The sequence below is a fragment of the Phoca vitulina genome, unplaced genomic scaffold, assembly GCF_004348235.1.
Source record: "Phoca vitulina isolate PV1807 unplaced genomic scaffold, GSC_HSeal_1.0 scaffold3, whole genome shotgun sequence".
Taxonomy (NCBI): domain Eukaryota; kingdom Metazoa; phylum Chordata; class Mammalia; order Carnivora; family Phocidae; genus Phoca; species Phoca vitulina.
The window spans coordinates 66974931-66989560 of NW_022589706.1; the positions used below are offsets into that span (position 1 = coordinate 66974931).

At 36.2% G+C, this 14630-nt stretch overlaps 1 protein-coding gene across 7 annotated transcripts in view; it reads right to left on the reverse strand.

Annotated features, from left to right (window-relative positions):
- The window catches only part of FAM13A (family with sequence similarity 13 member A), a 417768-nt gene that overhangs the window by 282204 nt on the left and 120934 nt on the right, over positions 1–14630 (reverse strand). Inside the window, exon 3 of one of the 7 annotated variants that reach the window (XM_032400810.1) lies at positions 5118–5221. The exons of the other annotated variants lie outside the window; for them this stretch is intronic. Coding sequence (XP_032256701.1) covers positions 5118–5221 — 104 coding nt within the window. The remainder of the gene's footprint in view (positions 1–5117; positions 5222–14630) is intronic. 7 annotated transcript variants of the gene reach the window in all.

Here is a 14630-nt window from a genome sequence, read left to right on the forward strand (position 1 = left end):
AAATGTTTTGTAGAATACATGAGAACAAAACATGAATTGTATTTCTTTCTAAATATGCAGTTGCAAAGAATGGGGAAAAATAATCATAAAATGCCAGCTACACTGGATTAGACTGGGTTTTACCCCTGCATTTCATACCCCAGGAATGGAATCACTTCTTTAGAGTGAGGAGAAGCTTATCTAAACAACATAATTGTATTTTCTGGTTAATGGAATTGGTATATTTCTATATAAAAGGAAAGGTTATATGTTTACAGCTCTCTTGCAACCCTTGCCCATGACAAAGTTCTCAAAGCCTTACACAAATTTCTGAAAGGACAGGATGATAAAGTAACTAATAAAATTTAATAAATTACAGTCTATTCTTAGACATTAATGAAACTGCAAATCTTATTCTGATTAGATTCTACAAATGCAGAGGAGTATTTATTACCAAATTAGCCAATATCTACACTCAACTCCCAGCTCCCAGAATGAGCCGTCACGTAAAGGCAAGGCCTGCGGGATGAAAAAAGAATTAGATGATAACTTTACATTTCAGTCCCATAATATTCCCAGTGATACCTAAATAGTGTGTCAGCAAGTCTATTCTGTGGGCATTTACTGAGTGCTGAATGCTTGCTAATGGGGGAAGACTGGCATAGATAAAAATGTAAGAAACACATGAAATAGGGGCGCCTGGGTGGCTCAGTTGGTTAAGTGTCTGCCTTTGGCTCAGGTCATGATCCCAGGTCCTGGGATCAAGCCCCGCATCGGGCTCCCTGCTCTGCGGGAAGCCTGCTTCTCCCTCTCCCACTCCCCCTGCTTGTGTTCTTCTCTCGCTGTGTCTCTCTCTGTCAAATAAATAAATAAAATCTTAAAAAAAAAAAAAAAGAAACACATGAAATAGCCTATCTGAAGTCAAAACTGGGAGCTCCTATCTAGGCTAGATATTAGAAACAAGCATTTACCAGCTAAAGAACCTGTTTATGTGGGAATGTCAGTACACAGGAGAATAGAAAAAACAATCATAGCACTTTGGAAGGGGAGCCTCCACAATATAATATGCTAATCTTGAACAATATTGGCAATATCCCAGCTAACAAACTTGGCTCTTTCCATAAATCTAGTGCTATATTAAATGGGCAAAGTACAGTAAGTGTATAATTTCAATGGGAATCACTTTACCACCAGTTTCCCACCCTCTAAAAGACTAGTGATTAAATGCTCAGCTGTAACGGACTTATCTGGTGTCATATGAGATAAACCATCAAACCCAGAGTTTTTAAGCCTCTTTTGAATGTTGCCTCTTTCTCCGGTAAGTCCTCAAATTGTTTATGGACTCAGTGTAAAGGTTGATTATTTCCATGGGTTTAGCAAAATACTGGTATTGAGAAGACAGCTTAACAGCTTTGGGGCAGAGCTTTAGGTGACTAGCAAGCTAATCATTTGTCATCCCTTCAAATTGATATTCTTTAAACTTTCATTATTTTACATGAGTTGATTTTCTACTAATACAAATTATATATATAAATATTAATACATACAAATATATACTTATATATATTAAAAATTCATTTACTAGCTGTTGTATTTCTCTTCCAGCTCAATTAAGATACTCTTCACATAAAAACGTTAGTGAAAAATACGGAATTAACTGAGGTTTTCATTCAATTAACAATTCATTCTAAAAATCCCTAACAGACATTATCATCTTGGCCTTTAAGCAGCTGGTCTCCTCTCTGTTTTTCCTCTTCAAGCCCATAATCTTTCTACTATTAAAAATTCTATTCCCTGTACTACAAGAATAACTAAAAACACAGACAATAATAGGTGTTGGCAAGGATGTAGAAATTTTAAACCTTCATTCATTGCTGATAGGGATGGAAAATAGGACAGCTATTTTGGAAAACCGTTCCTTAAAATGTTAAACAATGTCACCCTATGACCCAGCAATTCCACTCCTAGGTAGATACCCAAGAGAAATGAAAACATATGTCCCTACAAAAACGTGTACATAAATGTTCATAACAGTATTCTTAATAGCCAAAAGGTAAAAACAACCCAATGTCCATCAATGGGTAAAGGTGCTATACTCATACAACAGAGTATTAACCAGCCATAAAAAGGAACAAAGTACTGATGTTCCCACATGGATGAACCTTGAAACACATGCTAAGTGCAAAAAGTCAGTCACAAAAGACCACATATTGTGTGACTCTATTTACATGAAATGTTCCTAAGTCCAGGCAAATCTATGTAGCCAGAAAGATCAGTGTATGCCTAGGGCTGCGAGAAGTGGGAGAGATGTAGAGGAAGGAATGGGAGTATCTGCTAATGGGTTTGGAGTTTCTTTTTCTTCTGGAGTGATAAAAATGTTCTAAAATTAAATAGTCGCAATGGTTGTATTCTGAAAATACTAAAAACCACTGAATTATATACTTTAAAAGGGGCAATTTTATGGTGTATAAGTTGTATCTCAATAAATTTGTTCTAAGGAAATTCTGTTGGCTTTAAAATCAAGTATAAGAAAAAGAAAGTCAGAGGAGACCTTTTAGTTAAAGATAAGCTTATCTACTTTTCTAATACCTCACTAAAATAACAATGAAAGAATTTTTTAAAAGATATAAGCCATCAACACACACACACACACACACACACACACTTTACAACCAGTTGTTCTAATGCAGATTAACTGCTCAACCATGGCCTCTCTATCCAAGTTTGCATAATCCCACTCACTACTCAATGCTATCTCCTAGGGTCAAAAAGGAAAATAAAGAATAAAGATTTATACATGGGCTTGGGAAACAAAAGATCTAGATCTAGTTATCAGGATCTACAATCTTAGAGATCATGGGGGGTTATAAACACAAATAATATTTTCCTGTCACAGGGATCTGGAGGGAAGTAGAACCAACAGGAATGTCATCAAATGTACAGAGTCCAATTTACTCCAGTGGAGGTTTTGCACATTTGACTAACTGGCTTCTTGGGCAGATATGCAGGTAGCAACCTTGAACTCTTTACTGGGTTTAGGTCTACCCAGAAAAACAGAATAATTTATATATTTGGCATTGCTTATAGAAAACCTAAGAGGCATATACTGGAAATGGAAAGGGCTTAAATATGGAGTTTAGTATAATGATTCTGTTTTTCATAGAAACAGAGCCTGAAAGGTTTTAGAACAGACAGGGTTTTTCAGTCACTTGGATTCACTTCCCAAGTCTTTGAAATATTTGCCTCTCTCTTCTTGGCTGTTCTTTTTTGGCCTTGGTTGCTTATAGTTTTTAAACATCTTACTGTCCTTTTAGTGGATTCTGGGGTTGAATAATTTCAAAAGAAAAGGAATTTCTCAGTAAGAAGGAATTAACCCAGGGAAGGAAATATGTCGTATTCTTCCTATGGAGCTCATACTATCCAAAGAGTGATTACTTAATAACCAGTATTATAACTAGCCAAGAATTGCATGGTACTTTTAAATTTGCAAGGCAGGGGCGCCTGGGTGGCTAACTCATTAAGCGTCTGCCTTCCGCTCAGGTCATGATCCCAGGGTCCTGGGATCGAGCCCCGCATCGGGCTCCCTGCTCGGCAGGAAGCCTGCTTCTCCCTCTCCCACTCCCCCTGCTTGTGTTCCCTCTCTTCGCTGTGTCTCTCTCTGTCAAATAAATAAAATCTTAAAAAAAAAAATTTGCAAGGCAAAATTACTCAGCTAAACTCCAACAATAAAAATGGCATTATGATACATAGTATGGATAAAAGACAGGCTTAACTCAAACTTACTCTGGTGAATTCCTCATGTAATGAAGAAAAACATAACTCAATCTTAAGCACAACTCAGTTTATTAAATTAGATTTCTTTACAATTAGGCATTGTACTGATTAAAATGACCCTATTATTAGGGCGATTTCCTTAAAAAAAAAAAAAAAACAGTTGCTGTCTAAATTATCAAATTCTCATAAGCTAAAATTCACAGGCTCTTAACTCTCACATATTGTTTGCACAGCTGCTACTATAAAATTCTGTTCCATTTAAAATCAAGTACAGGGGGAGAAAAAGAAAAGGGAGAACATCCATTTTAAGAGAAGGATTGATCACTTGTGTTTATCTAATTAAATCTTCTTCCCCAGAATCCACTAAAATGACAGTAAGATGTTTAAAAAGTATAAGCACCCAAGGACAAAAAAGAAGAGCAGAGAAGAGAGAGGCAGATATTTCAAAGACTTGGGAAGTGAATCCAAGTGACTGAAAAACGCTGTCTGTTCTAAAACCTTTCAGGCTCAGAGGAGCCCTCCACCACCCTGTGCATCCAGGCAAGCATGTGGTCAGGCAGGAGGGGTGAGGCTTAGTCTTTGGATACTGTTAATGGATTCTTGCATGCCAGAGATAGCCAAGGGCTAGAGCAAGGAGAACAGTTGAAAATGTGAGGACTAGTGAAAATCTGCTAAGAAAGGGTCCATTAGCATACTTCCTACTTTCCTGCTCTTGAGGAACATAATGGCTGAAAAGAAAAATATGTCCACATAGAGACATTTGTGGGTCCCAAAATCAAATAGGTTACATTTCCCTCCATCTATACCCACTATCTAATCCTCCTAAAGCAAAGTACACCTTTGTCCCCATACACAAATGTTTTTCTTAAATCACGATAGCCAAGACCACTTATGTTTACATGAAGAGATGCACGAAATCCCACAGACAAAACAAATATAGGGAAAAGAAAACTTAAACAAAAACAAACCCTTGTTAGTATTCTCAGAAAGATAGGATTAGGAATAGGATGCTACAAAAAAAGAATAGAGTGCTTTGAAAAAGAAATAGCACTAATAGTTTGGATATTAACAATATAAAACTAAAATTTAAAAAATGAGGGTGGAAAATAAAGTTGAGAAAATTTCATAGAAAACAATTAAGAGACTGTGATAGGAAAATAAGCATTCAAGATGGTGACATAGAAGATCCCAAGCACATCTCCTCCCACAGATGCAACCAATCTACAGCTACATACGGAAAAATTTCCTCTGAAAAAGACCTGAAAAACAGTGGAACAGCACCTGCATAACAAAGTATAAAAGCAGCACACTGAGATGGGCAGGAGAGGCAGAGACAGGGTCTCACACACACAGAAAAAACTCACCACAGGCATAGCAACCACAATAAAGAGGGCTCTCAAAAATATGTAGCTTTTTCCTGAGAACCAAGGAGTTTGTGTCCCACATCAGGCACCTCAGCTCTTGGGATCTACAAGGGAGAGATAGGCTGTCAAAACATCTGGCCTTGAAAACCAAGAGGGCTTACATGCAGAAGAACCACAGAGCTGCAGGGAATGGACAGCCCCCTCTCAAAGGGTGTGTATGCAGACCCACTTGCTCCAAGACCCAGTGCACAAATAGCAGTTTCAATAGTGCCTACATCCACTGCTAATCTTAAAGCATCTGCTGGGGAGACAGGAACCTACTGCAACTCCCTGGGGATGGAGGCACTGGCAGGTGCCATTTTTTTTTTTTTTTTTTTTTAATTTATCTGACAGAGAGAACGAGAGAGCACAAGCAGAGGGAACAGCAGAGGCAAAGGGAGAAGCAGGCTCCCTGCCGAGCAGGGAGCCCGATGTGGGGCTCGATCCCAGGACCCTGGGATCATGACCTGAGCCGAAGGCAGACGCTTAACTATTTGAGCCACCCAGGTGCCCCGGCGGGTGCCATTTTTGCATTATTCTACCTTAGTTGTGCCAGTGCTGGTGGGTGTCACCTTGGTACTCTCTCTCTAACCTGCTACCACTGGTAGGTACACTGCTGCCACAGCACCATCACAGCCAACTAAGTGAATGTCCTGCCCCTTGTGCCACAACTGCAGCCCCATCACAGCTGGCTGGGCAAACACCCCAGCTCCCCATGCCACAGCAGTGACCCCACCAAAGCTGCAGGTGTATGCAGCCCACACATGGGACATCCCTTGAGCACCTGGCTCTAGAAGCCAGGGGTAATGCACATCTGGGCCCCATGGGTCAAATCCTACACATGGCAAGTCCTTCAAGACCAGGAGAGGTACCCATTTTGCCTAATATATAGAAATTAACACACAAACTCAAATGGAATGAGGAGGCAGAGGAATATGCTCCAAAAGAACAAGATAAACCCTCAGAAAAAGACCTTAATGAAATGGAGATTAAAAAAAAAAAAAGTCTACCTGATAAAGAGTTCAAAGCGATAGTCATAAAGATGTTTATAAAACTTGGGAGAAGAATGGAAGAACATAGTGAGAACTTCAACAAAGAGACAGAAAACATGGCAAAAATATGAAACAGAAGTCACAGAGCAGAACAATACAATAGCTGAACTGAAAAATACACTAAAGGGGTCCAACAGCAGACTAGATTAAGTAGAGGCGTGGATCATTGACCTGAATGACAAGGCACCAAAAATCACCCAAACAGAGCAGAAAAAAGGAAAAAGAATTTTTAAAAAGGAAGATAGCTGAAGGGACCTATGGTACATCAAGCAGAACAACATCTGCATTATAAAGGACCCAGAAGGAGAAGAAAAAGAAAGGGGGCAGAAAACTTATTTGAAGAAATAATGGTTGAAAGCTTCCTTAACCTGGGGAACAAAACAGAAATTCAGGTTCAAGAAGCATAGGAGTTCCAGATAAAATAAACCCAAAGAGATCTACACCAAGACACACTATAATTAAAATATTAAACGTTAAAGAGAATCTTAAAAGTAGCAAAGGTAAAACAACTTATCACATACAAGGGAACCTTCCTAAAGCTATCAGCTGATTTTTCAGCAGAAACTTTGCAGGCCAGGAGAAAGTGGCATGATATATTCAAAGTGCTGAAAGGAAAACAAAACTTCTAACTAAAAATACTCCACTGGAAAAGCTATCATTCAGAACTGAAAGTGATTAAGAGTTTTCCAGACAAGTAAGACCTAAAGGAACTCATCATCACTCTTTCAGCCTTACAAAACATATTACAAGGACTTTTTGGAGCTGAAAAGGGGCTAACTAGTAACAAGAAAGCAAAATGGCAATAAGCACATACCTATCGATAACTACTTCAAATATAAACCAACTAAATTCTCCAATACAAAGATACAGAATGGTTAAATGAATTAAAAAAACAAAAAAACACATCACTCATCTATAAGGAGCATACAAGAGGCTCACTTCAGATTTAAGGAGACATACAGACTGAAAGTGAAGGGATGGAAAAAGATGTTCCATGCAAGTGGAAACAAATGGAAAGCTGGTGTAGCTATAGTTGTATCAGAGAAAATAGACTTTTGAAAAAAGACTAATAAAAGACAAAGGATTCTAATAATTATAAAGGGGTCAAAACAACAAGAGGATATAACATTTGTAAATATTTCTGTACTCACCATAGGAGCACCTAAATATATAAAGCAAATATTAACAGACCTAAAGGGAGATATTAACAGCAATAATAGGTAACCTTAACACCCAATTTATATCAATGGATAGATTACCCAGACAGAAAAATAAGGAAACATTGGCCTTAAATGACACATTAGACCAGATGCACCTAATATATACAGAACATTTCATCCAGAAGCAGAATACACATACTTCTCAAGTGAAGATTCTCCAGGATAGAACACATGTTGGGTCACCAAACAAGTCTCAATAAATTTAAGAAGATTGAAATCATATCAAGGATCACAAAATACACACATACATTAATGGAACAGGGTAGTGAGTCCAGAAATAAACCCATAATTTTATGGTCAATTAATCTACAACAAAGGAGGCAAGAATATACAATAGGGAAAAGACCAGCTCTTCAACAAATGGTCTTGGGAAAACTGGACAGCAACATGCAAAAGAATGAAACTGGATCAATTTCTTATACTGTACAAATAAAGTAAAATAAAATAAAATAAAATAAAATAAACAAAAAACCCTGCTCAAAATGGGTTAAGGACCTAAAAGTGAGATCTGAAACCATAAAAATCCTAGAAGAAAAAATAGTAATTTCTTTGACACTGGCCTCAGCAATATTTTTCTTTTTCTTTTTTTTTTTTAAAGATTTTATTTATTTATTTGACAGAGAGAGACACAGCGAGAGAGAGAACACAAGCAGGGGGAGTGGGAGAGGGAGAAGCAGGCTTCCCACTGAGCAGAGAACCCAATGCGGGGCTCGATCCCAGGACTCTGGGATCATGACCTGAGCCAAAGGCAGACACTTAACGACTGAGCCACCCACGTGGCTCATTTTTCTTGATAGGTGTCCTCTGGCAAGGGTAACAAAAGCAAAAATAAATTATTGAGACTACCTCAAAATAAAAGGCTTAAAAGTAGCAAAGGAAACCATGAACAAAACAAAAATGCAACCTACTGAATGGGAAAAGATATTTGCAAATGATATATCAAATAAGGAGTTAAGATTCAAAATATATAAAGAACTTTTACAACACCAAAAAAAAACCACACACACACACACACAAAAAACCTAGAACAAAACAACCCCCCCCAATAATCCAATTAAAATGGGAAGATTTGAATAGACATTTTTCCAAAGAAGACATACAGATGGTCAAACAAATGAAAAGATGCTCAATATCACTAATCATCACAAAAATATGAATTAAAACCACAATAAGATATCACTTTACATCTGTCAGAATAGCTAAAGTAAAAAAAAACACAAGAAATAACAAGTGTTGGTGAGGATGTGGAGAAAAAGGAACCCACGTGCAGTACTGGTGGGAATGCAAATTGGTGCACCTACTGTGGAAAACAGTATGGAGATTCTTCTAAAATGTAAAAATAGAAATACTATATGATCCAGTAATTCCACTACCGGTATTTACCAAAGAAAATGTCAACACTAATTTGAAAAGATATATGCATCCCTATGTTTATGGCAGCATTATTTACAATAGCCAAGACATGGAAGCAACCCAAGTATCCATCAATAGATGAATGGACAAAGAAGATATACTATGAAATATTATTCAGCCATAAAAAAGAATGAAATCTTGCCATTTGCAACAACATGGATGGACCTAGAAGGCATAATACTGAGTGAAATAAGTCAGACAGAAAAAGACAAATACCATATGATTTCATGGACGTGTGGAATGTAAGAAACAAAAGAACCAACAAACAACAAAAGACTCTTAAACACAGAGAATAAACTGGTGGTTACCAGAAGAGGTGAGTAGGAGGATGGGTGAAATAGAGGGGATTGAGAGTACATTTATCTTGATCAGCAATGAGAAATGTATAGAGTTGCTGAATCATATTGTACACCTGAAATTAATATAACACTGTATTAATTATACTTGAATTAAAAAAAGAAACCATAGCAAGCATCTTTTCCAATAACAATGGTATGAAACTAGAAATCAATTATAAGAAGAAAACTTGGGGGGAAAAAATCAAATATGAAAAAGGTAATACAACAGTTCAAAAATGTATGGGATGCAGCAAAGCAGTACTAATAGGGAAATTTATAGCAATACAGGCCTACCACAAGAAAAAAAAATCTGAAATACATAATCTAACTTTACACCTAAGCAGCTAGAAAAAAATAAAGCCCAAATTAGAAGGAAACAAAAATCAGAGCAGAAATAGATGAAACAGAAAATAAAAGGACAATAGAAAAGATCAATAAAACTAAGAGCTGATCTTTGAAAATATAAACCAAACTGACAAACCTTTAGTTAGACTCACCAAGAACAAAAAAGAAAGCACCCAAAATCAGAAATGAAAGGGAGAAAAGTTACAAGTGATATCATAGAAATTTAAAGATCATAAGAGACCACTATGAACAACTATATGCCAACCAATGTCATAACATAGAAAAAATTGATCAATTCCTAGAAACATGCAATATTCTAAGACTGAATCATGAAAAATAGAATATCTAAATAGACTGATTACTAGTGAGGAGACTGAATCAATAGTGAAAAAAAAATCCCAACAAACAAATGTCCAGGACCAGATAGCTTCACAGGTGAATTCTACCAAACATTTAAAGATTTAATACCTATCCTTCACAAATTCTTCCAAAAACTGAAGAGAAAGGAATCCTTCCAAACTGATTTTATAAGGCCAGAATTACCCTGATCCCAAAACCAGTCAAGGACACTAGAAAATTACAAGCTAATATCCCTGATAAACATACTTGTAAAAATTCTCAGCAAAATATTAGCAAACCCAATTCAAAATACATTAAAAGGATCATACACCCTAATCAAGTTGTTCCAGGAATTCAAGAATGGTTCAACATCTGCAAATCAATCAATGTGATACACCATATTAACAAAATGAAGGATAAAAATCATATGATCCTCTCAATCGATGCAGTAAAAACATCTGACAAAATTAAATATCCATTTATGATAAAAAGTTTTAACCAAGTGGGTATAAAGGGAATGTATCTCAATATAATAAAGGCCATATATAAAAAACCTACAGTTAGCATCATACTCAAGGGTAAAAAGTTGAAAGCTTTTTTTCTAAGATCAGGTAAGACAAGGATGGCCACTCTCACCACTTTTATGCAATATAGTATTAGAAATCCTAGCCACAGCAATTAGGCAAGAAAAAGAAATAAAAGCATTCAAATTGGAAAAGGAAAAGTAAAACTGTCACTATTCACAGATGACATAATACCATATAACAAAAACCTTAAAGATTTCACCAATTAACAGTTAGAATAAATGAATTCAATAATGTTGCAAGATACAACATATCAGTGTAAATATCTGTTAGGTGTCTATACACTAATAACAAACTATAAGAAAGAGAAATTAAGAAAATAATCCCATTTACAATTATATAAAAAAAATACCTAGGAATAAATTTAAACCAGGAAGTGAAAGACCTGTACACTGACTACTACAAGACATTATTTAAAGAAATTGAAGAAGACACAAATAAATGGAAAGGTATTCCATGCTCATGGATAAGAATTATTATTAACATGTCCATACTACCCAAGGCAATCTATAGATTCAATGCAATCCCTATCAAAATTCCACTGGAATTTTTCACAGAAGTAGAACAAATAATCCTAAAATGTGTATGGAACCACAAAAGCCTTGAATAGCCAAAGCAATCTTGAGAAAGAACAATGATGGTGGTATCATGCTTCCCAACTTCAAATTATACTGCAAAGCTACAGTAATCAAAACAATATAGTATTAGCATAAATACAGACACATAGATCAATGGAACATAAACAGAAAGCCCAGAAATAAACCCATGCATATATAGCCAACTAATTTTCAACAAAGGAGCCAAGAACATAGAATGGGAAAGGACACTCTACTTTTTTTTTTCAACATCTTTAAAAATGTGTTTATTTTTTTTAAAAAATCAATTGTGTACAAAGTGTTTCATAGTTTTTAATTCTCCAAACAAATACTCAACCCTTTGCCCATGGCACCCCCTGCTTCAGTGGTCTTTCTGGTAATCCACCATTTTCCCCTTACAGAAAGTTAATGGCTGAGAATAGACTCTCCTACAGAATTTACCAACACTAACAGATTGCTTAGAATAGAGACCTAGAGAAACTAAGAAGCAAGGTTCCTTCTCAGTGAGGATAATAAGAATCCCTCTAATGGCAGCAGACTTCCCACAGACACCACAACAAAGCACCATCAATTGCTGAAAGCTAGAAATAGATATTATTTTCAACAGTATTTCATTTTCTATTGGAAAGTCTTCAAATTACATTAAATAAGTCTCTTTTCCCCTAAAGAAACAGTCTAGCTTTTATTAGGATGCCTGTAAAAAGTAAGTAACAGCAAGCACACAAAGTTAGTTTAACAGCACAGGGCAATGAATTGTATCCACTCATTCCCTAGAACCAAACTGATAAACTGCGCCACACCTGATTATATATAGCAGCATGACTGAAATAACCAAGCAAAAGATGATACATTCACAACTTATATTTAGGTGATGATCACAGGTTTATGAGAGTAGATCAGTCCAATAAAACAGTAACATAACAAACAGGGCAAGACAGATACCAACATTTCCCTACCCTTTGCCAGAAGATTTTTGGTCCATATTGCAACAGTGCAAACGGAACATGTGACATTATATGTTAGACACTGCAGAAAAGTAACATTTAGGGAAAAAAGCTTTTTATCAGTTGAAACTTCAAGTTGCCTTCTTCCCCAGTGATAGCAAATAGCTGATATTAAGCAAATAGCTGATATTAAGCATTTATCTTAAACTGGTATTAAAGGAATGGAAATGCAAAAATTTTAAATCAATGGTTTGTACCCTGGAATTGAAATTTCTTGAACTAGAAAAAGTGATTAATACAACATCATTTTATAAGTCTATGAAATAAAGTTAACTATAAACAGGTTCTTTTTTCATATCCAGACATTGTTTCCATCTATGTACAACAAAGTATACTTGGCTTCAACCCTTCCCTGCCTGAATCCATCTTAAATCTTTAAAGCAGTAAAATGCTTTATTTCTGGTGTTACTATAAGTACTATATTACCATACTCCTATTACAGAGTTTTAAAAGCTCAAATCAGGCAGACACTTATAGCCAAGATCTGCTTTCCACAGTTGAAAACAGAGCTACCCTCCGACCCAGCAACTGCTCCACTGGGTATTTACCTCAAAGATACAAATGTAGGGATCTGAAGGGATACCTGCACCCGAATGTTTATAGCAGCAATGTCCACAATAGTCAAACTATGGAAAGAGCCCAGATGTCCATCGACAGATGAATGGATAAAGAGGATGTGGTATAGGGGCACCTGGGTGGCTCAGTCGGTTGAGTGGCTGCCTTTGGCTCAGGTCATGATTCCAGGGTCCTGGGATCAAGCCCCACATTGGGCTCCCTGCTCAGCGGGGAGCCTGTTTCTCCCTCTCCCTCTGCCTCTGCCCGCAGCTCCCTCTGCTTGTGTGCATGCTCTCTCTCTCTCTAATAAATAAATAAAAATCTTAAAAAAAAAAAAAAGATGATGATGATGTGGTACATATATATACAATGGAATACTACTGCCATCAAAAACAATGAAATCTTGCCATTTGCAACGATGCAGATGGAACTAGAGGATATTATGCTAAGTGAAATAAATCAGTCAGAGAAAGACAAATACCATATGATCTCACTGATAATGTCAAATTTAAGAAACAGAGGATCATAGGGGAAGAAAGGAAAAAATAAAACAAGACGACATCAGAGAGGGAAACCATCGAAGACTCTTTATCATAGGAAACAAACTGAGGGTTGCTGGAGGGGAAGGGGTAAGGGGATGGGTAAGTGGGTGATGGACATTAAGGAGGGCAGGTGATGTAATGAGTACCAGGTATTATGTAAGACTGACGAATCACTGACCTCTACCTCTGAAACTAGTAATACACTATATGCTAATTGAATTTAAATTTTAAAAAATCTGCTTTACATGTCCATAAACTTATTAATAAGCAGCCTAAACAGTAACACAATATACTGCATTCAGTAGTGTATAAATAAGCAATATCCACTTTAATTGCCAATTCTGTCTTATAGATACTTTAAAAAATTATTTTTGCATAGTTTTAAGTACTACCAACAATCACAAATGTGAAATACTTCCAAAAAGAAAAAAAAAAGTCAGGGACAATCTCTTTAATAAATGATGCTGGGAAAACTGGACAGACACATGTCAAGAAATGGAACTAGACCACTATCTTACAACATACAGGAGAATCAACTCAAAGTAGATTAAAGACTTGAATGTAAGACCTGAAACCATAAAACATCTAGAAGAAAACATAGGCGATACGCTTCTTGACACTGATCTTGTTATTGAATTTTTGGATCTGACTCTTTAAGACAACAAAAGCAAAAATAAGTGGGACTACATCAAACTAAAAAGCTTCTGCATAGAAAGAAAATAAAAAGGTAACCTACTAAACAGGAGAAAGTATTTACAAACTATATATTTGATAAGGGATTAATATCCAAAATATATAAAGAACTCAAGCATCTCAACAGCAAAACAAAACAAAAAAACAAAAATCAAAACAATCTGATCTAAAAATGGGCAGAGGATCTAAACAGACATTTTTCCAAAGACATACCGATGACCAACATACACATAAAATGTTCAATATCACCATTATCAGGGAAATGTAAATCAAAACCACAATGAGATATCATCTCATACCTGTTAGAATGGCTATTATCCAAAAGACAAAAAAGATGTGTTGGAGAGGATGTGGAGAAAAGGGAACCTCCATACACTGCCGGTGGGAATGTAAACTGGTGCAGCAACCATGAAAAACAGTATGGAGGCTCCTCAAAAAATTAAGAATAGAATTACCATATGATCCAACCATGCCACTTCTAGGTATTTATCTGAGGATAATATAAACACAAATTTGAAAAGATATATGCATCCCTACAGCATTATTTACAGTACCAAGGTATGGAAACAACCTAAAGGTCTGTTGATGGATGCATAGATAAAGATACATACAATGGAAAATATTACTCATCCATAAAAGAGGGAAATCTTATGATTTATAACAATGTGGATGGACCTTGAAGATATTATGCTAAGTGAAATAAGTCAAACAAAGACAAATACATATGATTTCACTTATATGTGGAATATAAAAAGTAAAACAAACCAAGCTCATAGATACAGAGAGTTAGACT